Source organism: Micropterus salmoides, unplaced genomic scaffold, assembly GCF_014851395.1.
Source record: "Micropterus salmoides isolate LMB-PRFRI ecotype aquatic unplaced genomic scaffold, ASM1485139v1 Ms_hic_scaffold_3, whole genome shotgun sequence".
In the NCBI taxonomy this organism is placed as follows: Eukaryota; Metazoa; Chordata; class Actinopteri; order Centrarchiformes; family Centrarchidae; genus Micropterus; species Micropterus salmoides.
In genome coordinates this window covers 9,440,030-9,467,361 of record NW_024042261.1, presented here as the reverse complement: position 1 = coordinate 9,467,361, position 27,332 = coordinate 9,440,030, and the positions used below count along the sequence as shown (strand labels likewise).

Sequence of the window (27,332 nt, the reverse complement as noted above, 5' to 3'; positions counted from 1 at the left end):
TATCATCTTGAGATGACAATCAGTGTGTGTCTCTCTTGTTTCTGTGTTGAAGAGCATTGATACTGAATGGCAGCGTTCCCTTTTATGCTGTATGTTGGAATAACCACTGGAACCCTAATTTGGACATCTAGCACCTTGGGACAGGTGTAGCAATTTTAAATATGTCACCATCTTAATTATCCCAGCTATTGTTGTTATGGGTGCCATCTTGGCTTAACCTGAGGTCCCTGAGATGACAAAATGAATGTAAGCTAAGACTGTGGGTAGTGACTATTGTCTCTGCTGACACACACACATTGGACCAGCGCCACAACCTCCATAGTAAAAGCAACGGACAACAGAAGTGCAAGTACACCACACGCACACACACAATCTGCTCGAGTGGCACTGAATCAAATATTGATCAGAGGCCCAAGTCTCCTTGGTTACTTGATATATTAAAGTGAAAGTTCCCTCACTCTCTGTCCCTCTCTCTCCCACACACACACCAACAACCACACAGTTTAACAGTGTGTTTGTGTGTGTTCGTGTGTCACTTATTTTACGTCCTGGAGTTGGCTGGCAGCGGAATGTGAATGACGTCTGAACACCCCCATTGTGCATCAGTGTGGCGCCCAACACACACACATGGGCAGGACACACACCCACGGTCGTATATATTTAAAAAACCTGCGTGTGTGGGTTCCAGTGAGTGCGTTTAAACAGTGAACAGCATGTGTTCTTCAGTCTTTTGCCAGGTTAATGTTGCCTGTTGACTGCTGATCTGGTATATGCAGTGCATGCTGAAGTGAAGTGTGTCATAAACCATTATCCAATCACGCTCCGGTCTCCGGTACATTACCTTGATCACAGCTATAATTTGAAAACTTTTAAGTGTTTCAAGTAGTTACAAGTAGAAAATATGAAAAGAACACGAGCTCTCAGTTGCCTGGAATGAGATTTTCGTGGTGGGAACATTACAGTCTCAGTGGGTGCATAAGTACATATTATGTGTACATGGTTAACGTTAAGGATCTCCATTGTGAACCACCACGTATAAACATGAGTGACTTTTCTGTGCACTTTGTTCAACGAGTCCAATAGCTGACAGATACACAGCCTGATGTTAAGCCTGTAAATATTTTTTCTTTTTTTAAAGATGTAAAGATTTTTATGGGAAGATGTTTGGAGCTGGAACATTTAGTTACTTAATCATTTACCAGGAAATTCATTGTAAACATTATTAATAGTAGCAGTTCCTGTTTGCAGTGTACCCATGGATGGAAAACTGTCACTGGATTACTTTCATACTGAAGAAAATTTAAAAAACATGATTATTCTCAGGCAAGTTCTGGAGTAATAAAGTGTATCTTTTTTCATTGTTTCACATTTTTTCCCGCTGGTCATAGGAGATAATGATAACTTCAGAAGGTTACACTTTCTCCCATGAGCTGTGTGTCTGTTCCAACTTTTGAGCAAGTTGGTGAGCGGACTCAACCATGACAACTAATGTCCTGCTTTATTTAGAAAAAACACTGATGTGTCTCTTTCACCTCGTGTAGCAACTTTGAACTACACTAAAAACTGATTTCTCATTATGGAGAACATATAACTTAGTTCTTTTTTGTATTTTACTTGGTTTTCACTAAAAAGGGTTTTAATGCTGAATCCAGGCTGCCACTGTGGGTAGCTCCAGAAGAGAGGGCTCCTTCTAGAGGAGTTAGACAAGGTAACACCTCACATGCAGATGACACATGTACTTTACCAAAAACATTACTGGCACTTTACATTTTATCTATGTTCCAGGAAATGGGAGCAATTGCGTTGTTTATTATATCTGCTACTAATGTAAAATAAAATGTTCAGTAAGTATTTACATTCTTTATACACACACATTTCTGCATTGATTAAAATTCAATTGTGTCCTGGGTCAATTTGACCTAGGGGAACATCATTAATGGATCCAAAAAGTGAATACAGTACCATTTACCCATAAGACTGCGACAGATGACAATACACAAGGGAGAGAGAGATGCAACAAAAGGTCCACAGCAACAGGGTTAATTGATAATGTAACCATTGGTTGCAGCCCTGAACATAGCTTACTTTCATTAGCATTAATTTAGAGGTGCATTTCTGGCATCATTAAGTATTATAGTTAGCGCTGTTTTGGTCTCCACCAACTCGTGAGAAAGCCATGCCGGTCTTTAGCTGCTAGATTAATAGTTAAACTCTCTTCACCAGCTAATGACCAACTTTGCCCGCTGTTTGGTGCTGGGCTATTGCTGGAAAAAGGAACTGCAGAAATGGGTGATACGACTCTCTGGGTTTGTCTCTATGGGAGACATGTTTCACATTACACAAAGTTATTTTCCAACCATAGTTAATGTAAAAATATTGATTTGTGGAGCTTTATTGATTTAGAAACTAGTTTGCGTTCTGCCTTCGCAGGGCTGAATTACAAGTAATGCAATGATATAAATGATTTGGAAAGTAATTTTTGCTATATTCCTGTAGTGATCCACCTGGTCCTTTTAAAGGTAGGCACCTAGAAAGGTTTGATTTGTGTGTTTATTTCAGTTGACAGAGAATGGTATAACCAGCAGAGCAGAGCAGAGCAGTGTTGTGTGTGTGTGTGTGTGTGTGCGTGTCTGTGTGTGTGTTGAGTATGACTATTGATGAAGAGGCAGACAACAAGGACAGGAGTTAATCTTTTAACTTTCAGCCCTGAAACACTACACCTGAGAACTGAAACTGACTAACAGCATTAACACAGTCCTTCCTTTCCTTCCATCTCCACTTAATCTCTTATCTAATCACTTGATTCTCCCTTCAGTGCTTGGTTTATTTATTATTCTGGTTTACTAAAGGTGGAATATTTGGATATTTATTTGGCAGTGTTGTTGGTTTTACCGTTCAATAAAAGAAAATAAAATTAAAATTCCAAATGTGTTTTGCTAATCCGTGCTAAACTGCTGTGACAACATGTCAGAAGGAATTAGAAGTCTGGGAACACACATGTGCACTCACACACACACACACACACACACACACACACAGGTGTGCACAAAATACAGGAGCCTGCACCTCACGCAGGTCACCAAAGTGGCAACATGGGAAGTGTAATCGGTTAACGTGTAAGAGAACACGTGTGTACGTGTGTGTTTGTGAAAGCACGCCCATGTGTGTGTCCCACGACAAATGTGTCCATTCTCCACCTGGACCTGCCATCAGCCTGTCAGGTGCTCTTCTGCTCTGCCATTTCAATCAAGTTTTCAGCCTACAAATGAGTGAGTGGGGAAATAAAGACAGGATGAAGATGGCCGAAAAAAGTGAAGAGTAGGAGAAAGGGGGATGAGGAGATGAAAATAGAGGAGAGGAGACAAGGAACGCAATAAAATGGAGAGGAAAGAGAAAAAAAAGGAGGAAAATTAAAGACGACAAGAGCATGTGAGCAACTGTTGGTCGCTAGGCGCCCGCCGGTCACCATAGCAACATGCAGCACCATGGTGAGCTCCTGCTGACATCACACCTGTTGAAGCAAAATAATGTGTGTGTGTGTGTGAGAGAGTGAGCGAGAGAGAGAAAGAGTGTGTCTTGGAACCAATTAAATGACACAGCAGTGCAGGTGGACTGAGAGAAACAGAGAGAGACAGAGGGGGGAAAATAAAGAAGAAAAAGACAGCTGTGTATATTTCATTACCTTGTGGGCACAGCTGCTTACACGGTTTGTGTCTGTGTGTGCCTGTGTGTTTGTGTGAGTGTGTGAGTGTTTGTCCCTTCTGGGATGCTGGGAGCCCATGTGGGAACCCGTGACATCAGCAGTGAAAGTGAATGACAGCAGCCTGAAGCCTCACGCATGGTTACTAAAGCTAAAGGTGACCCCCCCCCCAAATAAACACACACACACACACACACACATCCAGCAACAGAAACAATGAAAGATAGAGAAACTGAGACAGAGAGATAAAAATAGACATTTCATTATCTGAATGTTTCCCCTCGTTTCTTTTTTGATGCAAGACAAGAACATGATCTTTTACTTTACGCTTTTTAGGCAAATCAAGGCCAAAATAATGTTGAATTCAACTGAGAAGAAGAGAGAAAGAAAAAGTACCCAATAGGATTGATGTAAATTTGCTTTGGCAACTCCCGTCAGATCACTAAGATAAATTAAGCTCGACCGGGATTTGAATTGGAATCACAGAGAGTTACCTTCTACCGCTGCATTTTGTGTGTGTGTGTGTGTGTGTGTGTGTGCGTGTGCGCGCGCGCAGGGCAAGTTCCTCTTGTCAGCTCAATATTTCATGTCCGTTCTCATGGCTGAGTTCTTTTAACAGAATTTATTACGCTGCACAAATGCACAAACACACACAGAGTAATGTAATCACACTGCTTGTGTAATCCTTACCATTTAACCCTGTCATGTGCGGGGATTCAATTTAAAATGGTCAAGTCTCAAATGAAATGCCGTATCTTTATACCATCAACCTTTAGAGCACAGTAACAGATATGGGAAATTCAATTGTTTCACCTGCTATGAACAAAAAGAATGGCATTACTTTGGTGGATACATCTGGTAATGACATTAGGCTTAACCCCACCCGAACATTTAAATTTAATGTGAAATAGCAAAAATACTAGATGGATTAGGGAGGAATGTACAAATATTTTGATTCACCATGAGCAGGCAGAGTGTGACAAGATGCTCCCTGACGTCTAGAGATTACACACCTGAGCGTGCATGCGCGCACACACACACACACACACCCCAGAGGACTGCCAGGATCAGGCTACCTCTCTGAGGTCCCTGTCTTACTTCTAACCACAGTTTTCTACTTTGAGCTTCTTTCTGAATACTCTGCTGCGAAGCTCAATGCTGCAGCCTGCTGGTCAGCTGACAAAATAACAAGCTTTCCCACAGGACTATACTGGGTGGTTGAACAGCCAACAGTCAGTGAAAACACAGTCTGTTCATCCTTGTGGCACTTGTTTTCCAGTTTATGGTCTCCAAATGGAGGCACTGTGGGTATGAAAACACATTCAGCTTTGCTGTTCTAACTTCCCTTGACAGCTTCCCTTGTTCCTCAAATTCTAACTTTGGGATTCAGCACTAATGGGACAGAAAAGTGGACATACCAAAAAAGCATTTGATGTCTGAAAGACAGGCAGTGTAGAACATATATAAGTACATTTATTCAAGTACTCTATTTCAATACAATTTGGAGGTACTTAAATATATACATTTTAAATCACTTTCTACTTTTACTCCACTAAAATTTTGAGGGAAATATTGGACTTTTTACATTTTATTTGATAGCTGTAGTTAGTTACTAATTCCTTTGCAGATTGCTGTTGGGTCTCCTTGTCTTGTTTCCAGTGTGTATGAGTTGTTAGCAGTTCCACTAAAGAGACATTTCATGTCTTTAAATTACAGCTGGAGGTCTAAAGAAGTCAAAATATTCAATATTATTTTGAAAAGTCCAAAATATGAATAGAAATTTTTTGTTAAAAATGTTTCTTTTAATCAGTTAATCATCTAATGACCCTCTAGATTTATCTTGTGAATAACACAGTTAATACTAGCAAAACGCTATTCACACATTAGTACACAGCTTTAACATCTAATAATGTCACACTTGATAATATGTTACTCACAGAAAGAGGACTTCTTCCACCACTGTGACCTGACTCAGCAGGTATGAGCAGTTTTGCGAGTGTTACCTTTTTAAAGGTGTGAACACTGGACATATTTATTACTGAAAATAGTTGGCAAACCTCGTCAAATTTAGATATTTTTAGCAGCAGCACAGAGCTCTATCAATAGCAATGTCAACTGGTTACTCACTCTGTTCGTCTGTTCAGACCACTTTGTTCTGGCTGGGTGAAAGAAGCAACACTGTAGATGCGCACACAAATAAAATTTCAACATGGCTGGTCACAGCAGGGAGTCCTGTATAAAAAGCAATGGACTTCATAAAACTAACTGAACAACAGCACCTGGATTATTCAGGTCCCTGTGGTATTTGTATCCTTAAGATTGCCTGCTATAGATCGCCAGGAAGTCTGCGTTATTATTGGCTAATTAAGCACCCCCATCCAATATTCCACTCACAAAACAGGAGAACGTGAACAAGTCAGCTGACCGACACGTGACGTAAATAAGCCCAACTACCCAGAAAACTAACACCTGCTATCAATTCAAATCAGAGTTACAGTGGATTTGGATTTATTACTCCATACTCTATTTATATAGCAGATTATATCATATTATCTTGTCAACACACACCTATTAGGAGATTAAATGAGTTAAATGGTTCCCAATTGGAGGCACATTTGCATTGATGGAAATAAACAATTTAAAGTAAATTATTAAAAGATGGTACGATGTGCCATATGGGAAAATGTTGCCTTCGACTCCTGACAAAACTCAGAATATACTTCAGTCAAACAGTTGTTAATGGCAACTCAACATCAACATAATGAGCCATTATTTCAACAAAAATGGATGGAAGATCTCATAAGATTAGAGCAATCACAATCGCTGAAGCATTATGTCCTGAACACACTTGCTTCATATCTTGGTGGCAAACTGCACAAGCTGATATACTCACTGCAAGTTGAAAACTGCAGGTAAGGCAGCTTTCTGAAACTGCCTCAAGGATTGATCGTTTGACCTTGATGAAATGTACATTTCTTCCAAAAAGATCCACTCAGCATTTCCAGAACCCTGGAAAGGGCAAAGGTGCCCTGGCAAGTGATGCAAGACTGCTCTGTGCCTCGTCAGGGAATGATAGATGTGGGGTGTAGCTGTAGGGGCAGACCCAGTCAAGCTTTAAAAGTCACCAGTTAAAAGCTAAAAATTAAATGTTCACATTGTGGAGATAAACTGACTGTTGACTTTTGCAGGCAACACTACAATTCATCCACAGGACTGAAATGGGTCCTCAAGAGTTTTGCCTTTGATTCTAATCTGTGCTAAACATGTGATTCATTATAAGACATAAAAACGATAAGAGTGATTAAATAGGTCACTGTGCTCTGTCTTTTTTTCTTCTTCATTTTTGACATTGAAAGATCTTTTAATACACCAACATGCCTGATTTCATGCCTGAAATTAGGCACACTGGAGGGTAATCTGGTAAAACGGAGACGCAGCTTTTCTAAATAGTGTTTTAGTTAATGAACACTGTATCTGAAAGAAACTATAGATTAGAGTGTCCACACCAAGGGAGCCCAGCAATGAGATGTTTTTTTGAATGTAAAATTAACAATAACCATAAAGTGTGGCCTAAACATAATTTACAGCAAATTTCTGGACATAGCTACTAAGTCTTGTACTAGTTTCTGAAATATATCATTGTATTGTAAGTATAAATTACAGTATGCTGCCAGAAGAGCAGTGAAAGCTCAATGTTCATTATCAGTTCATCTGTAATAGTGTACTGTATAAACTCTTATTCTTATTTTGTATTTTTTAAATTTATTTTTATCTAATGCGTAGTTTTCAATCTGCTGTGTGTATCTTGAGCTCCTGTAATGAGTGAATTTCCTCAGTGTGGGATCAATAAAGTCTTATCTTAACTTGATAAAACATTAAATATATAAGCTTTCTACCAATGACTACCATAAAATCAATATAATAAATTGATGTGAAAATGTATTACATATGTGGTTTAAAAGTTGCTTAACCTTAACCCCATATTGAGTCAAACGCTGAGATGGCAGTTACTGCTGCTCTGCTAAGCTAGGCTAGCAGGACTTGTTTAGCTAGCTTTAATTTAGCTAGTTTGTTTTCACCATAACAGAATTTAACGTTTTTATATAATATCACATAAAACAAAGAGGAGGAAATAGTAAATTTAGCAGCAGCTGAATTTAGTCTTGATATTATACATGTCTGTGGTATAAAAACATGTCAACAAGTTAATTTAGGCAATATGTACATCGATCTACCACTACCGTTCAAATATACAGTGATAAAAACTTTTATGATTTTTACTTTTTTATGTGGCTGTTAAATGGCTATTAGTTGTTTCTTTTATCAACAAAATTGGCAAAATAAGCTACCTGTTGTTGGAGCTGCTCAGCTGTCATTATAGGTCACCGTGAACAATGCCTGGAGCTGCTGGGACTGCGGAGCTGTTGGAGGAGTTCTACACGCATGGCATAAACACACACAAACAAGCACACGCACACCACTGCTAACACAGTTTAAAAGATGACAGCTCCTACGGGGCCGGAGAGCGCAGATGATGGGCTTGAGATTCTGCTGCTGGCTGCACCATTCAGCATCATTAAACACCAGCAAATGAATAGTAAGATGTGAGTTTGTTTCTCCGTGTGTGTGTGCATGTGTCTAAGATATGAATAACAAAACCGTATGAGTGAGCAATAATAAAGAGAGATTGCGCTGATCTAAGCAGGGGAATACTGTGTATTTGAGTGTGTGTGTGTGTGTGTGTGTGTGTGTGTGTGTGTGTGTGTGTGTGTGTGTGTGTGTGTGTGTGTGTGTGTGTGTGTGTGTGTGTGTGTGTGTGTGTGTGTGTGTGTGTGTGTGTAAGTGAGAGTACCTCCCCGTCTTCCACAGCAGCTGCAGTCATAACCCAAAGCAGCAATGAAGAAGAATGTGTGTGTGCGTGTCAGTTTATATTTACATATATTTTCAGCCAGTCACCTCTTGTTTTACGTCTGTCCCTCAACTTTTGTGTGTTTATATTTGCCTTTTTCTCATTGCAGAGAGAAAAGTAGCGTGCGTGCGCGTGTGTGTGTGTGTGTGTGTGTGTGTGTGTGTGTGTGTGTGTGTGTGTGTGTGTGCGTGTGAGGCCACAGCGCAATCCAGATCAAATCTCCTATGCTTGAAGCTAGCTGCCGAGGGACAAATGAATTCAACTGCTGGCAAAGCGGTGTCCTGATCCTTACAAAGAGGATGAGGGGAGGAAGAGGGAGATGGATGGCTGACTCATCAGCTGCCAGTGAAACAACAGCAAAACTCATCACCAAGATGAGAGCAGAGGACACACAAACACACACACACACACACACACACACACACACACACACAGAGCATTTAGGATCTATAAGAGATTAGTGCTGTGTGCATGGAGCACTTCTTAACAGCAGAGGGAGCTGCATTTACAGAGAACAGGCAGTTGCACAGAGAAAAATGTTAATAACGTGCTCAACAGCACTTTAGCAGCAACTTCTTTCAGTCACTTTGATCTCTCGTCATTCAGAAATACAGGGAAAACGCCAGGTTATTAAAAATGTACCTAGGGTCGGAGGATAAATGTGAGAGGGGTTTACCTAACTCATGCATTCTGGCATTCAAAGTTTTCCCAATGTTTTTAAACAAATCCCCCCGGTCCTTATTCCCTGTAAAAACGCATTCTGATTCAGTGTTTCAGGGTTCATGTAGACTGACTAGAGATAAAACAGTATGAAATTTATTGGTTAAAATGTGCTGAAAATGTTCAATAAATACTGATACACAAACTGAAATAATTTTATTTTGAAAACCACAAATGTGCAGTTACAGTAAATTAGCAGCACTGTGCACTTTTTGTTTACATAAACCTTAATATAATATGCAATATGCAAACATATGCAATGCACATCAAAGGTGCATCAACATTAAAGCTGTTATAAAGTATATACAATGAATGTGTACACTAATAAATGAGTTTTAAGAAGATCAAGCCTAACATTTGACATGAATAAAGAGCAGTCTTGTATGGGGTTAGGGTTACAATTTTGGATTTATTTAAGCACTTTAAAAACATTTATTGTAAGTTTTTTTCTTTTTACATGTTTATTTACAGTATTAAACGTTGAAATGTATATTGTAATAGGCTGTATATTAACTTTTTGGGAGAAAAAACTGGTAGTTCTATGTAAAATCAGACGTTGAGCACCCCCCATATCGCCAAAATGGCATGATCCTTGTTTCGCTGCGAAGCTTCGACTGTGAGATTGACAGTCGAATCAGGCTCCGCCCATCGAAGCATCAAATCTTCGACTATGCAGAGTCAGCCCTACAATATTTACAGCGAGTTTTTCAAATCATGGTAATCAAACACTATTTTAATGATAATTACATTTTGTAACGTTAATACTAACCATAATATTCCCATGGTTTACCATTAAATCAGTCACCGTTTCATTGTCATACCCGATTTATTCCAAGGCTACACACGCTTCCTGGCTAAATGGTAAAGTTAAGGAATGTATGTCTCATCTAGTTACGTCAAACTATCCCAGACCAATCAAAAACTTCTCATTTCAAGCAACTACTGCATGATGTAGGCTGAGCTACTACACTGGTGCTACCCCTGCCTGAATTGTTTTACTTTCCTTTCTCTTTTAGTTACTGTAGATATGCAGTACATGTACAGGACTGTGATTTATTGTGGTTCCCTTTTGGCACAGTATATTATACAGGCCCCTACTTTACATAAAGTCTACCTTTGATTGTGATTGTATTTTATTCATAAAGTTTGAATGTATGTACATGCATGTACTACAGTCCCCTCCAAAATTATTGGAACAGTAAGGCAAATTCCTTTGTTTTTGTTGTTCACTGAAGACATTTGGGTTTAAGATCAAAAGAAGAGTATGAGACAAGAGTTCAGAATTTCAGCTTTTTTTTCCTGGTTTTCACATCTAGATGTGTTAAACAACTCAGGACATATCGCCGTTTGTATCAGACCACAGCATTCTTAGGTGAGCAAAAGTAATGGAACAAATAATCTTAAGTAAATAACATTTAATATTTGGTGGCATAACCCTTGCTTGCAGTAACTGCCTCAAGCCTGCGACCCATCGACATCACCAAACTGTTGCATTCTTCATTTGTGATGCTATTCCAGGCTTTTACCGCAGCTTCTTTCAGTTCTTGTTTGTTTCGGGGTGTTTCTCCCTTCAGTCTCCTCTTAAGGAGAAACAAAGGAATTTGCCTTACCCTTCCAATACTTTTAGAGGAGACTGTATATGCCCTTGTGGTATACCACTGTATCAAGTGCATGACAATCCTTGATGCTTTATTCTCCGAGTGTTGCTTGAGAAGAGATGACACTCACAGACTAATAAAAGTAGAAGGAGGGAGAGAGACAAAGCTAGTGTGAGGATGTACAGTTGTGTTCAAAACAATAGCAGTGTGTTGAAAAAAGTGACAAAAGGCCCAAATCCTTACAAAAGCTTTTATTTCTATACACTGACAATCACTGAACTAGTATTTAGTTGTATGACCAGTGATTCTGAGAATTACTTCACATCTGTGTTGCATGGAGTCGACCAACTTCTGGCACCTGTGAACAGGCATTCCAGCCCAGGACGATTGGACTACATTCCACAATTCCTCTGCATTTCTTGGTTGTGCCTCAGAAACAGCATTTTTGATGTCACCCCACAAGTTTTCTATTAGATTAAGGTCCGGGGATTGGGCTGGCTACTCCATAACGTTAATCTTGTTTGTCTGGAACCAAGATGTTGCTCACTTACTGGTGTGTTTGGGGTCGTTGTCTTGTTGAAACAACCATTTCAAGGGCATTCCCTCTTCAGCATGAGGCAACATGACCTCAAGTATTTTGATTTATTCAAACTGGTCCATTATCCCTGGTATGCGATAAACATCCCCATATCATGATGCTTGTGCCACCCTGCTCCACTGTTTTCACTGTACTGTGACTTGAATTCAGTGTTTAAGGGTCGTTTGACAAACTGTCTGCGGCCCCCAGACCCAAAAAGAACAATCTTGCTTTCATCAGTCCACAAAATGTTGCACCATTTCTCTTTAGGCCAGTCAATGCGTTCTTTGGCAAATTGTAACCTCTTCAGCACATGTTTTTTTTCCAACAATGGCTCTTTGCAGGGGCTTCTTGCTGATAGCTTGGCTTCGCATAGGCGTCTAATTGTTACAGTACTCGCAGGTAACTTTAGACCCTCTTTGATCTCCCTGGAGCTGATCATTGGCTGAGTCTTTGCCATTCTGGCTATTCTTCCATCCATTCGAGTGGTAGTTTTCTGTTTTCTTCCACTTCTTTCTGGTTTTGGTTGCCATTTTAAAGCATTTGAGATCATTTTCTGCACTTCTTTATATGTTTTCCCCTCTCCAATCAACTTTTTAAATCAAAGTACACTGTTCTTCTGAACAATGTCTGGAATGACCCATTTTACTCCGAATGTCAGAGAGAAATACACTACAACATTTGCTGCCTTTGTCTTTAAATGAGGGCCTCCTGTTGACACCTGTTTTTTCATTAAATGAATGACCTCACTAATTGAGCTTCACACTGCTATAATTTTGAACACGCCCCTTTCAATTAACGATTCAATTACACAAAATTGGCAGCATGCCTTCCATGACTGTTGGTTCTGTTGGTTTTCTATTACTCTATTACACCTACTAGTAAATTATTTGCCATGTAGGAATATAATTTCAAAAACCATGATTGTTCTGGTTAATGATGTTGGACTGCTATTATTTTGAACACAACTGTAGATATCATTTGGCAAGTCTCAACAGGTTAGACATAACCACATACACACCCCATTTGCAACTGATGCTGTGTGTGTGTGTGTGTGTGTGCGCGCGCCCCCATGAAGCAAATGATCATGACATTAGGTAAGACTGTGTATAGGACGCATAACAGGATTAAACACAGGCTGTAAACACAAGTCATTCTGATGCATGTGGAAGATGAGAGAAGGGATTTTTACTTACCGCGCACAGTCTCACCCTGACACACACACACACAGTTATTATTATTCCCAACAACAGTGCAAAGGGAAAGGTGGGGGAATCTTAACATGAATCCACCTATGCATTTAAATACCGGATTCATCCACAGACTCACAGCACAGGATTTTTGTTGTGACGATTGTCCAGAGCTGCAGCATTTCTTCTCCTTTCCTTCCTATCCCACTGTTCAACATGATCAATGCTCCCAAAGCAAAAAGCAGTAAGTCTCTTTTTGAGCAGTAAACTGCCTTTAGTATTACATTTCTAACACTAAGGTAATGTTCAAATGTTGTTCCCCCTTCAGGCAGTGATGCTTCAGATGGTTCAGGCTGCTATATGGAGTGTATACTGTTACTCTTTCTTTTAATAGGGCAGATATATTGTATTTTACAGTATAATGCTTAAAGTTACCACTGCAGCTGTGACGCAAACTGACATGACTGTCTGAACTGCAGTCATCACCAATGATTATTCATACGATATCTTTTAATTCAGTCTAAAAATGAAATTCTTTCTCCTTTCCTATACAATATTCATGTAAACATCCAAGTCTGTGACATTTCCAGACTTCTCAGATTTTAATAAACCCATCACGTTTCTCTCGCTCATCTGGTTTTTTAGTCCCATTAGAAGGGCTCCAGAGAAATCCCTGTGAGCAGTTAGCGAATCAGCGGACTGTAGCTCAGACTACAGTAAAATATGATGTTCAGTGACATTAAAATACACGTGAAAGGTTGAGTGAATCACTGTTCCTGACCTTCTTAGTACCACAGGGCACTCTGTTTCAAGGCACACCTCATTATTGACTGCTTGTAAATATCACATATAAAGTGGTATGATGAGCGATGATTTACAGTACAATGGTCTTAAGTGCTAAGGTACTGAGATACTATGTGAGTGCTTGTATTTTATGAATTTAACTCTAGGAAAGTTCTTTGAATCAATGATTAGACAGTGAAAATATGACCCAAATCTCTTCCTGATTTGAAGCATTTCAGGCTTTCTTACCTTCTTTTTGTGGTTCACGCAGAGCCGTACAGGATTCATGTCGAGCTATTTAAATTGTAATGTAATCCCAAAGAGATTTTATAAAATTGTTCTTGGAGGAACTAAAATAGGCTCTGCCCACCAGGGCTGAGCAGTATTTGATTGTTTCTTTGATCAAAGATGTGACAATTGGATGAATATTCATTCCACATAAAGCTATAAGACACATATTCTGACACACATTCTATCCTTAAATGTCAAATCTTTTAGACATTTTACATGTTTATATTTCAAAAAGCCACACACAAAAAAAACAATAACAGTAGACTTAATTGAGGACAATTATGTTTTGTATTGGGTCACAATGGAAAATTTTGACATGGCTCAGCTCTGCTGCCTACAAGCATTCTTCTTGATTTTATAGACCTCCCGCCAAATTAGGTTTTTTTATACAAATGAGTGGAATATTTCGAGTTGCAGAAGTTCCATACAGAAGAATTAGCATCACTTTTCCTAAATAACAGGATTTGGATCATAATTTGTAGACATTGTGTATACTGGCAGGATAAGTTTACATTTCAAGCGGATCTGTTTGAACACTTTGCTTTGCATCAGTCTCAGCGTTGACCGTGTAGTGTGAAACTTACTGCGACACTTGGCACAGCGTCCCTTTTCGTACTCCAGCAGGTCCAGGGTCCGGCTTCGTTCGCTGAGCGATCGCCTCTGCCCGCTCTCCCTCAGCCGTGCGGCCTCCTCTTTGGCGTACTCCCCGAGTTCCTGGGTGTATCGCCCATACATCTGGAAACCGACATGGCAAGGACATTAGTTTCAGAGTTATATGTACCAACAAGCAGAGAAGAGACAAGATTTATTTTTCATTTTTCCAAAGGTGCAATTTAACTCTAGGAAAGTTCTTTGAATCAATGATTAGACAGTGAAAATATGACCCAAATCTCTTCCTGATTTGAAGCATTTCAGGCTTTCCAGCTTTTTTGCAGCCTTGCTGACTGGCTTTACTTTTCTTCAACCTTATACTGACCTGGAAGACCTCTGGTCCATCAGGGTCATTTCTAGGGATGGGGATTGAGACCCAGTTCCAAAAGGACCCGGTTCCAAAATTTCTCAAAACTCGAAAATCAATAAGGCTCGAGCTTATCGATACTGCTTTCGAGACTTGCGGGTCCTATGATGTAATGTTATTTCTCGAGTGTCAAATCTGATTTAATTAGAAATGCAATGGATAAGAAAATCATCAGGCTGCAGTCTGCCTGCTCTCTGTCGGCTCCTACACACGCGCACACACACACACACACACACAGCAGCAGCAGAGCAAGAGGCTGCGCCGTCGCGGTGGAATACGGTGAGGGTTAAGTTAGCTCCAAACTACTGTAACGATAGTTGATAACTACGCTCGTTACTGTAAGTATGCGCAATAAAACTTTCGCAAGTAAAAAGACAATACTTTATCAATACACCTGACTGTAAGGTAACGTTAAACATGTAGAAATGGTTCATTTAATCATCTCTGTCCTCAGTATCTCATCCTGTATGTTTTATACAATAATATACGCTAGCTTGGCATTAGCCAAATATTAAAAAGAAGCTAAATAGAGAGCTGTCTTTCTGGAGCAAAGACTGGTCTGTAGTTTTAAAAACTCAGGTGCTGGCTGAGACAAATCAGCCGCTCCTCTTTCTACCTGGTAACGTTACCTGCAGCCAGCGAGAGAGGAGGGACTGATACAGATACTGATGTTGTTCTTTCTAAACCTCACTCACTACTTGTGATGTCAGATAAAGTTATTGAGTTACTTTGCAGTTGTAAACATTAATGTTGCTGCTGTAGAAACAACATTTAGCTGTATTTAAAATATGAAATTAAAAACAACCAGGCAGTTAATATGTAGCCTACACTTCAATATATGTTTATTTATCGCAAGTGATATGTCATGTCAATATATAACGTTATCGCACATTGAATATTTTCCTCATACCGTGCAGGCCTACCTCATGCCCCTTGGGTCTGGTCTTACCAAATAACCATCGCTAAATAATAGTAAAGTATCAATAGTGGTATCGATACAAAATCGGATTGTTAAGCAGTCTCAATAAGGTTATCAATATCAATAAAAATTAACAATCCCCATCCCTAGTCATTTCTAAAGGTCAGAGGTCAGTGTAGTAGAACAATGAATTGCACACCGGGGCTGAAAAATCTCCCTCAGTCTCAGTCTATTCTATAAAGTAGGTTGTCTTTTGAACTTCTCACTGGCCGAAAACCAGTCAAGCCCCAACCCAAACTGTGACCCCAGCATAACGCCACACACACACAAATAATACTTACTGTGAAACTACATACATACGCTTAAAAACACTAAAACACACACATACAAAAGAAGTCATGTCAGCAGAACAAGAGACAGGAAGTGCCAGGTTTTGTACACCGCCCAGACACCAGCTCACCCTCCCATAATGCCCCTGGGTGGTGGACAGGAACAGGGGCACTAATGACTTCCTTTTGGCCTCCTGTCACAACACCGCAAGGTATTTACGTAAACCCGCATCAACTGGTCCGTCAAGGTCATCATGGCTGATTTCAGCAGCATGGGAGACGTTGGTGGAAAAAAATTGGATATTAGTAATAACAACAATCAAACATCACCACACCCACAGACACACGCAGCCTCCTCAGATGACAGAAATTGTCTAGATGGCGGCCCTATGAGCAATGCGTTGGTTCTTTTTCTGGGATTTACAAGAAAAAAAAAGTATAAAGAATTTGATTTGGCAGCCATTATGAATTCATGCAAAACCTACTATTCAATAAGCCCTCCAAAACAGATCCGACACACGGTGTATTTGAACTTACTAGATTACAGCTATTAATCTTCAAAGTCCAAACCCTGTGGTGCACAGCTGAAGTCCACAGTGAAGGGATTGGAACATGCAGTACTGTAGCCTCTTTCCTAAATGCATAGTGCCAGACTATCCAACTCCATGAGAGTCTCTCTGCTTGTGAGAGGGCCCAAAGAGTGTGTCAGACTACATACTGAACAGAACCAACACTGGAACAAATCTGCAGTTGTTCAAATGGAACACAGGCTGCCGGGCACATTTTCAGCTGCCTTTGCAAGGCTTAGCTACACGGTGTTCTCATTTTGAAATCATGACGAACAAGATTTCAGTTCTATTTTGCTTTGGTGGTAGTGTTGCTGTTGTTGCTGTTGCTGGTGGTGTAATGATAATAGTGTTAACAAATGTTGTTAACAGCCTTTGTCCTATAATAAAGATGAGACAAAGCAGACTTTAAGAAACAAAAGCGGACTAAATCTTCAAATATCTTTGACGAAAAATGGTATTTGAAAATAAAACAGAATATCTATATCTATTTCATTGACAAATACAGAGGAGACAAAATAACGGACTTTTTATTCACGCAACAATGAAAATCCAAAACTTCCTGCACACCCGGATCATCTAACCGTTAGCACACCTGCAGTTTAGCACCAATATCGCTGGAGCTAACCACACACCTCACGGCCTCAGGCGTTATGCCAGGTGACAAGGTATAAGAAAAATAAATGATAATGATAAAAATAAATGACTACCTTGTACATTTCTGTTTTTAAAATCAAATGTACAGATTCTCTACATTTCAGGACAAAAGAGATACTGGAAAGAGGCCTCCATTTCTTGGAACCTGATAGAAGAAATGTTTAGATGACATACACACAGGCAAGTGCACACCCACACACACACACACCCACACCCACACACACACACTCAGACAATGCTGAACTGTGAATGATGACAGATACAAACTTGGCACCTTGTAAACACCGTCTGCCATGTACACTCAAGCAGGAGGACTGTAGGCTATTTTTAGTCACACACACACACACACACACACACACACACACACACACACACACACAGAGTTTTGTGTGGAAAAGAACGCTCCCTAGTTGCTGTTTAACTGGAGTCACAGCAGGTTGACTGACAGCAGAGTTGCAGAACTGTCATTAAAAAGGGAGGATCAAGGACATTTGCCTAAATAAGGGGCAGGTCCAATTCTACAAATTCACAGAAAGGAGGAGCTCAATGCGGGTACAAATTCACAGAAAGGATGGGCTCAAGACAATACATATTTTACAAGGCCTCTTCACAACTATGCTGTGAAAAGGTCGACTGCTGCTGTTTCCGAGGACAACAGCACTTGCTTGCGCAAGTCCCATCCATATCAAACATGGTTGGTATTTGTACAGCTTTGCCAATTGTGTCACTAGGGTCAATAAAATTGAATCTGTCACTGGTATCAGTGCTACTATCAGCACCAATGCTAACTTTCTTAAATGGTTCAGGCATTGGCCAGACGTGACTGGTATGCAATAAACACTGTTTCCATAGTTGTCTAAAACGATTTACCTAAAAATTGCACAAGCCTGAAAAAAGTATCGCTATGTATGAATCTATTCTTAAGGCTCCAATATGCTTCAAACAATGTGTTTGTTGCATCTGCATCTGAAAGCCCCTTTGTGATGGCAAATTCAGTGGTACTGCATCCAATACTTTTTGAACCTTTCTGAAACAGACAATCTAACAGTCATGCCCATCACACTGACTGGCCAGGTGTGTGGCAGAATGAAAGTAGGCAGGATTTGAACTTTTCTCCCTAATGTTCTTTTTCCATTCTTCACAACTACTTCTGTCACTCTATGAATGTATAATTGAAACTGTGTGCCATTATCCCAATTTGGACAAATCATTCTCCATCCTCCAACCATTTCCTTCGCTGTGACAGTAAAGTGACCATCTGCCTTTCACAAGTTGGCCATAAGAAGGCTGCCTGAGGCCAACCACTGGGCTTGAAATGCCTATCTGCATAATTTGGGCACTTCAGTTTGTGTTTTGCTGTGAGGGTGTGTTGTTTTGTTCATTTCTGCATCTTAGAAACAAAGATGGGCAAACCAAGATGGCGCTGCATATAGCTGCCATGGTGTTAGGTGTGCTGTGTTTTGTTTTTGTGTTAATACCGTTTGCGGCTGTGATTCCTAGAGCTCTTTCACCAGAGAAGAGCTCATGCACATCAAGGGAAAACCAGCGGATTTATTTCCCACTTTTCTCGCATCATCAGTGGAATATTGGACATTTTGGTGAAGGACACGCTCGCTGTTGTTCGGGCTGTGAAGCGCAACAGGAGTGATAAACGAGTCAGGACGCTTGTGCGTTTCCGATGGCGAGGACTCCGCACACCACTACCGGCAATATTTATCTACTAGTGGGGAAAAACAGAGACTTTAATTCATCTCATCATCCAAGATCCTGTTTGTGGATTTCAGCTCTGCTTTCAACACCATCATGCTGCAGGACAAGCTCTCCCAGCTGAACGTGCCTGACTCCACCTGCAGGTGGATCACAGACTTCCTGACGGACAGGAAGCAGCACGTGAAGCTGGGAAAACATGTCTCTGATTCCAGGACCATCAGTATCTATGATATATATATATATATTCCATTTTCTCTTGCCACGCAGAAATTGCAGTTTTGTACTTGGTTTAAACACATAAGCCAATTCTCTGGCAATATGAGAATCACTAAAGACATCAAAAACTCTGGCACTATTCTGCAGGACATTTTCTTGTCAGATAGACTTCTACCCTTGCATAAAGTTATTTCCATGCAGTGGTTACATTTTGCTCCACCATAAATGTCTTTTGTCAAGTTCAGCCATACTATCGAGCACCAACTCAATACTATGAACATGTGTTGTTGCTTACGTAACCAGTGATGTAGACCAAAGCACAGTAGGACCAAACATCACTTTAAAGAATAGATAAAAAATAGTCTTAAAAAGCTTTACAAAGAATGAAAATGTTTGTTGATGAATGCCTGTTCTTAAAAATGTGGAGCTGGTTCCAATTCAAAACCATTTCTCAATACCAAACACTACTCAGTAGAAAAGGATTAATTGACTGACAAGCCTCAAAATACCTCGCCGGATCCATGTAAAAGTCCACTATGGGAGTAGGGAAGGAATGAACATAAACAGAGAAAAAAAAAAAATCAAGAAGGGAAACATTTGGGGAGCGATTTGGGGTTTCTGACATCAAATGCCAACCGCTGTTCTACCCAAGATGCCTTTCTGCATGGCATTCTCAGCCACATTCATGATCGCCAGCCCTAAGTTTTAATTAAGTAAGGAGACTTCAAACGCAACGGAAACTCAAGAGACCCAAAAACAAGAGGGCAGAAATAGACCTTCTCAGATGCACCCCCTTGAAACTTGCATCTGACTAGAGGAAGAAAACAAACAGACCCATCCAGAACAAAGACATTACTGGTTGAAAGCCTATCATTATGTTGAGCATAGTCAGAAATGAGCACTCGGCTGAGCCTGCCTGCCTGGGTTAATTGATCCCAGATGAACGGGTTGTCCCGAACTCATTGTTCTGGCTGCTGGGGCAAGGGAGAGGGCACGGGTGACAAATAATTCCAACACATCTATTAAGAGCATTAGTTGCTGGAAGAACCAGTAGAGACAATAATGCAAACTTGTTGCAGGCCATAAAATATCTCCAAAGAAGAATTCCACTTTAAACATTTAACATGAAAGAAACAAAACAGTTCAAAGACTTCCAAAACCAGAATTTAACAAGTGACAGTTTCGCCTCTAATACCATAAATATGCCTTGAAGGGAAAGCGACCTTGTTTAATGAAAAAATAGGTGAGATAAAGATGGGAGAGTCCCAACCGTGTCCTTGACCTGTTATTTTTTTGATGCAATGGTCCTCCAGAAATTCTACGAAGGGTAGGTTGGGAAAAACTTATCACCTGAGATAGCATCTGAATATCTGAAGTGTGTGAGATAAGGTGCTTTACTTGAACCAGGCTGGGTAAATGAATCTCAATCTACTACCCTTGTCTTTCAACAATTTTTGATAGATGGACCCATAAGATGACACAAGAGATAATGACCCTCTTGGAAATTTGAAGTTTTCAGGAACTTTAAAGATACAACCTTGTTTCTAACTTTAGTTTCACAAACTCATGGCTCAATACACAGGGGATCATAAAATCCCTCCTGAGAACCGTACACCAGAACTGAGGTCATGAATTTTACAACATTAGTGATGTAGGATTTCTCTGGTAAAATTTCAAAACTGTTTATGATTCTGAGCTGGGTACTAAGACAAAAGCAACAAGGACAGGGGATAAGGAAAAGACGTCATGTTTTATTAATAAGAAGAGTCCAGGCAGGAAAAACAAGTCAAGAAACTGAGGACAGAAAAAGACTATAGACAAAAGTCCTGATTGTCTCCAGGAGCATATTATATATGTATATAGTATGTTTAAGAATTAGGTATGCTGTGCTCTTTTAGAAGCTCCATCTTATAGCCATAGTGAACCATCTGTTTCTACCTCAAACATTTGCTACATAACTATTTCCAATATCAGACATTCTAATGAACAACTAGAACGAGAACAAGAAGAAGGGGGGATTGTCATACCGTTTTAAATAGTGTTTGAGTGTTGAACCCTGTATTCCCTGCATTACTGTACTCATAAGCGTGTTAAAAATTTTGAACTGAAACAAAAATCCAGTTTCTGCTGCAGTGAGAATGCCACCTACATTACTGATTTTTTGGTTCTGACAACTCAGGTACTGTTTATTTGGAAGGTGCAATATCTGCAGGGATGCCACTAAAAATAGTTTGTTATATCACTTTAATTCCAGTGGCCACATCAGCAATTAACCAACTGAGCACCAGTGTTGTTAGCTGTTGTTAAGGCCCATCCCTTTCAGCACTCTGTACATTTCTCTGTGACTCTGTATTTTACTCCGTGTTGTGATTAAAATCAGCGGGAAACGTATAGAGAGCTGAGAATACAGTCCAGTCATTTGTCATCAGCACATCTGGACCTATGAAAGTGAGACAGCTAACGCTAGCTACACCAGAGACGATTTAGGATAAGACACGCCACTAAAAGAATCCTGAATAGAATCTACAGGGAAAGCCCATAGCGCCACAGATGGCAGTTGTGTGCACATATCCCACCCCTCCCGCAAGAAAGCCAATCATCTGCTTTTTAAAAGGCGAGCTGGGAAACATTAAGCCAATCATGTGGTTCCACTGACATAAGTGCATGGTTGAGGTCTGCGACAGTTTCAAAGGTGTGTGACCAGATCAGATGTACTACATGAACGCCAAAACACTGCATGAAAAGACGCCAGACTTGATATGTTACCGAAAAATACCGAAGTGCCTTCTATAAACGTATATGTATGCTGACTGTATCCATAACGTCAGTTAGCGTAGCATTTGTCCAAGGAATCTGGTGGGATGAGGTCATGGCATCATGTCACCAATGCTTTGCATAAGGGTTGGGCAGATAGACGATGTCATCGTCCATCGGCGATGGCTGCCAGACATCACAGACATGTTGAGCCAGCCTCTTGACTGTCTCCTGGGAAACCCAGAGGCCTCAATCTTAGACGCTGTTATTCCATTTTTAAAAAAAATATTTATGAAAAATATGGACAATAGCTGCTGTATCATTATTAAGAAAGTGAGGAAAATTCAAATTCAGTGTCAATTTAATGCCAATATAAACAGGTGGGGCTCATTTTCAAATCAACATTGCGATTTGAAAGAAAGCGATAGCTAATTGTGATGACTGTGATTAAAAAAGGTAGGTTAATTATACAGCGCATCTGACCCGTTTTAAACAGTCACGGCGTTACAAATTCATTCCGTTGTCATCCTTGTGTGACAGACTTGCCGTGCGCATCCTGTTACGGACACAGGGCTGTACATTTTACAACAAACGAAACTAGATAAAAACATAATGGCGTCGACACTTGCAGTGGCAATGCCGTGGTTTTGTGCGCCTTCTGTCCGGCGTCAACTCACACTGAAGTGTTTCAGCAGCAGAGCATTTAGCCTGCCCTACATTGTTGACGTGTTTTGAATTTTATTGATTTTTTCAGTTGTACTTGAGATTTGTGCTTCCACCGTGGTGAAGTATCGGGATATACTGTCGGGAGTTTGCACAGGGTGTTTTGAAAATCGACTATATTGTCTATGCCGTTCTGCGTCTGACTTCCTGCCCAGTTTATCTGTTCTGTGCTGCTTGACGCAGCTTCCGTCAAGAAAAGGCTGACAGTGATTATTGAACTTTGGCTAAACTTAAAAACCACAAATCATATCGTAATCGCAATATCTGGCAGAAAAATCGCAATTACATTTTTTCCCCAAATCGTTCTGTTGGAGGGACTGAACTAATGAAACACACAACAACAACAACTAAAGCAAAACAGAAGTACAAAGATCAGCAAAGTCAATTTTCGTACAAAGGTACAGTGGGACCATTGGGAAAAGACAAGAACTTTTGTGTGTGTTTGCTATCTTGTGTGGCATTGCGTGTGGTTCGATGCCAGCTACACACAAGTCAGGCATACCCATAGAGGGGACTTCAAATGAGGGAACAAGAGCCTAAAATGTACTAGAATGGGACTAGAGAGCTGATCACACACACACACACACACACACACACACAGCTGGCTAAAGTCCAAGCAGTCAACCCCAAATGACCAGGAGCCTCACTGTTTTAGCCCAGCATGCCACTACTTACTGCAGATAATGAGCTCCCTCACAGAGCGTGAATGCATGTGTGTCCATTTCTGTGCATGATAAGAAAGTGGAAAAAGACTATTGATTTTGATCACTCAAAGATTCAGGGTGGTGCAGTGGAGAGCCAAAAAGCAGATAACATGGTGCTTTTCTTGCCTGTCAACCTTCCTTTTAAAAAACATTCATCCATTCAATAACAGGTGGAGGAGGGGATGCAGCACACACCTTTTCCTGCTGTTTTTTTTATGTGTGTGAGTGCAAGTGTGTCAGCACACTTGTGTAGGAAGGAAGAAGAGAATTTGAAAGAATCATTGTGCAATTAATCTAGAGGAGGGACTGTGTGAGGGGACTGAAGGAAGAAAGGGTGGAGAGTTAGACAGAGGCACAGAGGAAGGAATTTGATGGTGTAATGACTTTTCACCCTAACAACGTTAAAACTGTGGGGGAAAACATTGCATCCTTGTGAGTTTTTAGATTCACAGAATGTTATTGAACACAGCAGGACCTTTGTCTGATTGTTAAGTGTGGCATGTTTCGGGGGGGTTCTCACAGTTCAACACATCTAAAGTTGAGTCACCTTCAGCTACACACTCACTTCAAAACTGGCTCACAAAATGTGCCCGACAAGATCTGGGCCCATATTTATCAGATTGCTCAAATTAAATTTTGGACTTCAGTGAAAGATAAAAGTAAAAATCCTTCGCTTTTACTCCTACAAATCTTGGAGTTTCTAACTTTATTACAAAATTGTTCTTAAATTTAAGAAAGCGCCAGAGAACTGTTAAGTTGGTTAATGGTTTATCTGACTGCAGTACAAAAGCAGAGTACACACCTGGTGTCAGACCGTACAAAATAGAATCTGAATTTATAGAAATACACTAGCTGAAACAATACGTATAACAATAGGGTAGTTTAAATCTACAGTGCATTTTACGTTCAGTAGGATGTTGCATTCACTAACCATTGTTATAGCCTCCACTTGACATTGTGGTACTAAATTCCACCTCTATATAATTACTCTGATGTCTCTCCTCTATCAGCAACAGATAACAGAAAATATCTACTGGATGGTGTTCTTGATATGTCTGCACTTCAAGCAATTGACCACGGCGCGGCATTAAAGGCTGCCATTTCTTTTAATACTGCAGTTGCTATTGATGATAGCGTGGCTATTTGAAAATGATGGGCTTGTTCAGGATGTCTCATGAGAGAGATATACACCATAGACCCTGGTGAAATGTCAAAATAATAAAAATAGACATCGCCAAAGCTTACTGCATATGTGAAGTTCACCTTTAAAGTTTACTCTTCTACTGCTGTAAGTAGGAGTAAGACACGTGATAAATGTGTCTTATTTTCACTTAGCTTTATCGAGCATTCTTAGTTTGATCATTGAAGCTTAAAAAAAAATGTGTGTCCAAATTTACTCCAAGAACAGCAGGACCATACTCAAAAAAGACCAAACGTAAAATAGATTAAAAAAGAGCAACAAGAGACCTGAAAGGAGAGAGGCTGAAATGTGGGGTGAGATGTGGAAGGATGTACAGTAAATAAAGGTTTCCCAATCCCCCTGTGGGGCACCCCGGGGGTCTAATAAGGAGTCTTGTGTGCTTGCGCCAGGCTGCCATGCCAACCCCCTCTGGGCCTCTCTTACACTGACCCAAAACTGACGGAAGAAAAGAAGTTAGGATGGATGGACGTACGGATGAGGAGAACTGTAAGAGGCAGGAAAAACTGCAGGAGGTGTTGGGGAAAAGCAGCGGGGCCATGATGGACAGATTGCAAAGAAAGGTAAAGGAAAAGGAGAATGGGTTAATGTGTATGCAGGAGTTTGTGTGTGTGTGTGTGTGTGTGTGTGTGTGTGTGTGTGTGTGTGTGTGTGTGTGTGTGTAGGAAGTTTGGCACTACAGAATCCATTCTACAGTGTGAGCTGAATATAGATTTTAACACTGCATTCGGGAGGAGGGAGGAGGAGGTGAAAGAAAAAAAAAAAGATTGAGGGAGGGAGGGAGGAGAGAAGAATGAAAGAGTGCAGCTGTGAACCCTGGAGGAATGGCATGTGATTAATGATAGAGCCTTCACACCTGTCCACTGTTATAGGGACAATAGGAAGGGATGTGAAGTGAAAACGCATCTATCCTATAATAGTCTCCTATTTAAAAGGAGACTAGCTGTTCCAGAGTTCCAGTTAAACACAGGGCTGGGCAATGAAACAATGGTAATTATCGCAATATAATATTCCTCAATAAAAATATAATAAATGTTCAATAAATGTTTGATTTAACTCATTTGAATCATGCAATGAATTAGCACTTCATTTTTCTATTAAGATATTGATTTTGTTGAGAAAACAGGACTGAATTTATTTATTTATTTATTTCATATGAGTCGTGCATATTTGTTGAAAAAAAAAAAGTTTTATCATAATTGTTTTGAATGTTCTCCTCAGATTTGTGAAGTGATCCACTGTTTGGCAACAAGTGTTTGTCACATTTTTGGCCATATCGCCCAGCCCTAGTTAAACAATGTGATTCTTCAGTCCAATCAGCTGCAATCTCCCAGTGGACAAACCTTTTCCTCTCATCTCTCTCTTCTCTGTATCAGTGGCGTGCAGACAGAAGAGCATTGATGTCACGCTACAGTGTCAGCATGTACCCCCCCCCCCCAGCTCTCTGTCCATTGCTGCCTCGTTCTCTCGCTCCAGTAATCACTTCCAATGGCAGGCAGGCAGCTGCACATTGGTATTAGAGCCACGTCTTGACCACTGCCACAAGAAAAGACAGAGACCCAGCAAAGCGCTGATATTCACCTGTGGACTGCGTGTGTGTGCGTGTGTGTGAGCAGCAGGTGCACTCTCCTGTTGCCTCATTAAGAAAACCCATATTTACTTGGGTGCTCTCAGCTCTGCTGGCAAACTGCACTCCTGCTCTTTCCAAATACTTCTCTTCCGTCACACTTTGTGCTCCCTTCCAAGGTTTGAAGCCACATGCGGTTCGGAGGGCCAAAAATGATATCGATTTGTTTTTGAGCGCCTTCAGCCAATTAATGGAACAAACACTGCATAACTTTAAAGCTTTAAAGAATTCAAAATTTTGTATTGATAACGGATCGCTCATATTGATCAACCCACAGATAACACTGTGTAACTTATGCCTCGATCTGACCGCCAGGGGGTTTACGTTGCAGCATGTCAGTGAAATGCCAGCATGGAAGAAACAGGCTCATTAGCTTTAAGAGAAACATCTGTAAATACACAGTACAGTATTTCCCACAGAACCATGTAACTATACACCCCTCTCAATTGATAGCAGCTATGTACAGCGTGCTAACCTCGACAACCCAGCTGTGATCTGTTAACATAACCATCATTATTAGCTAGGATCCTTACATGCTTGCTTAACTAACAACATACAGACTGAGTGAACTCAGCCTGGCCATAGAAAAGGGTCGCCATGGACAGAGGTGGCTACCACAAGAGGAGAGACTCTGCTACCAGTGTGACAGGGAACAGGTAGAGACAGAGCTGCACTTTCTAACCTCATGCCCCAAATATAAAACACTAAGACAAAAACACTTTGCAAACATTTCCCAAATATACCCCGAATTCGAATTCATATCAGACACACAGAAACTCCCCTATTTACTGGGAGAAATGCTCAAATGTGAAATAATTGCTGCAAAATATGTCTCCTCATGCCATGAAGTGAGGACAACCAGTGGAACCTCAGACTGATTTTCAAATTATTATTATTATTTTGATTGCTTGATATTTTAGTAATTGTTTTGTTTTTACATTTGATACTGATTTCTTAATTATTATTATTTTTTAATCAATTAATAAATTTTTTGTCTATTAATATACACACACACACGTTTACGGTATCTATTTATTTTAATGTTCAATATATATATATTTTTTTTAAACACACACACACACACACACTTACTGTTTTATTTATTTATGTTGATATATTTTAATTTTTCTAACACAAACACAC

At 40.2% G+C, this 27,332-nt stretch overlaps 1 protein-coding gene across 2 annotated transcripts in view; it reads right to left on the bottom strand.

Moving 5' to 3' along the window:
• The window catches only part of clcn2c (chloride channel 2c), a 174,517-nt gene that overhangs the window by 110,781 nt on the left and 36,404 nt on the right, over nt 1–27,332 (bottom strand). For both annotated transcript variants that reach the window (XM_038693408.1, XM_038693409.1), the window contains exon 2: nt 14,353–14,503. In XM_038693408.1, coding sequence (XP_038549336.1) covers nt 14,353–14,503 — 151 coding nt within the window. The remainder of the gene's footprint in view (nt 1–14,352; nt 14,504–27,332) is intronic.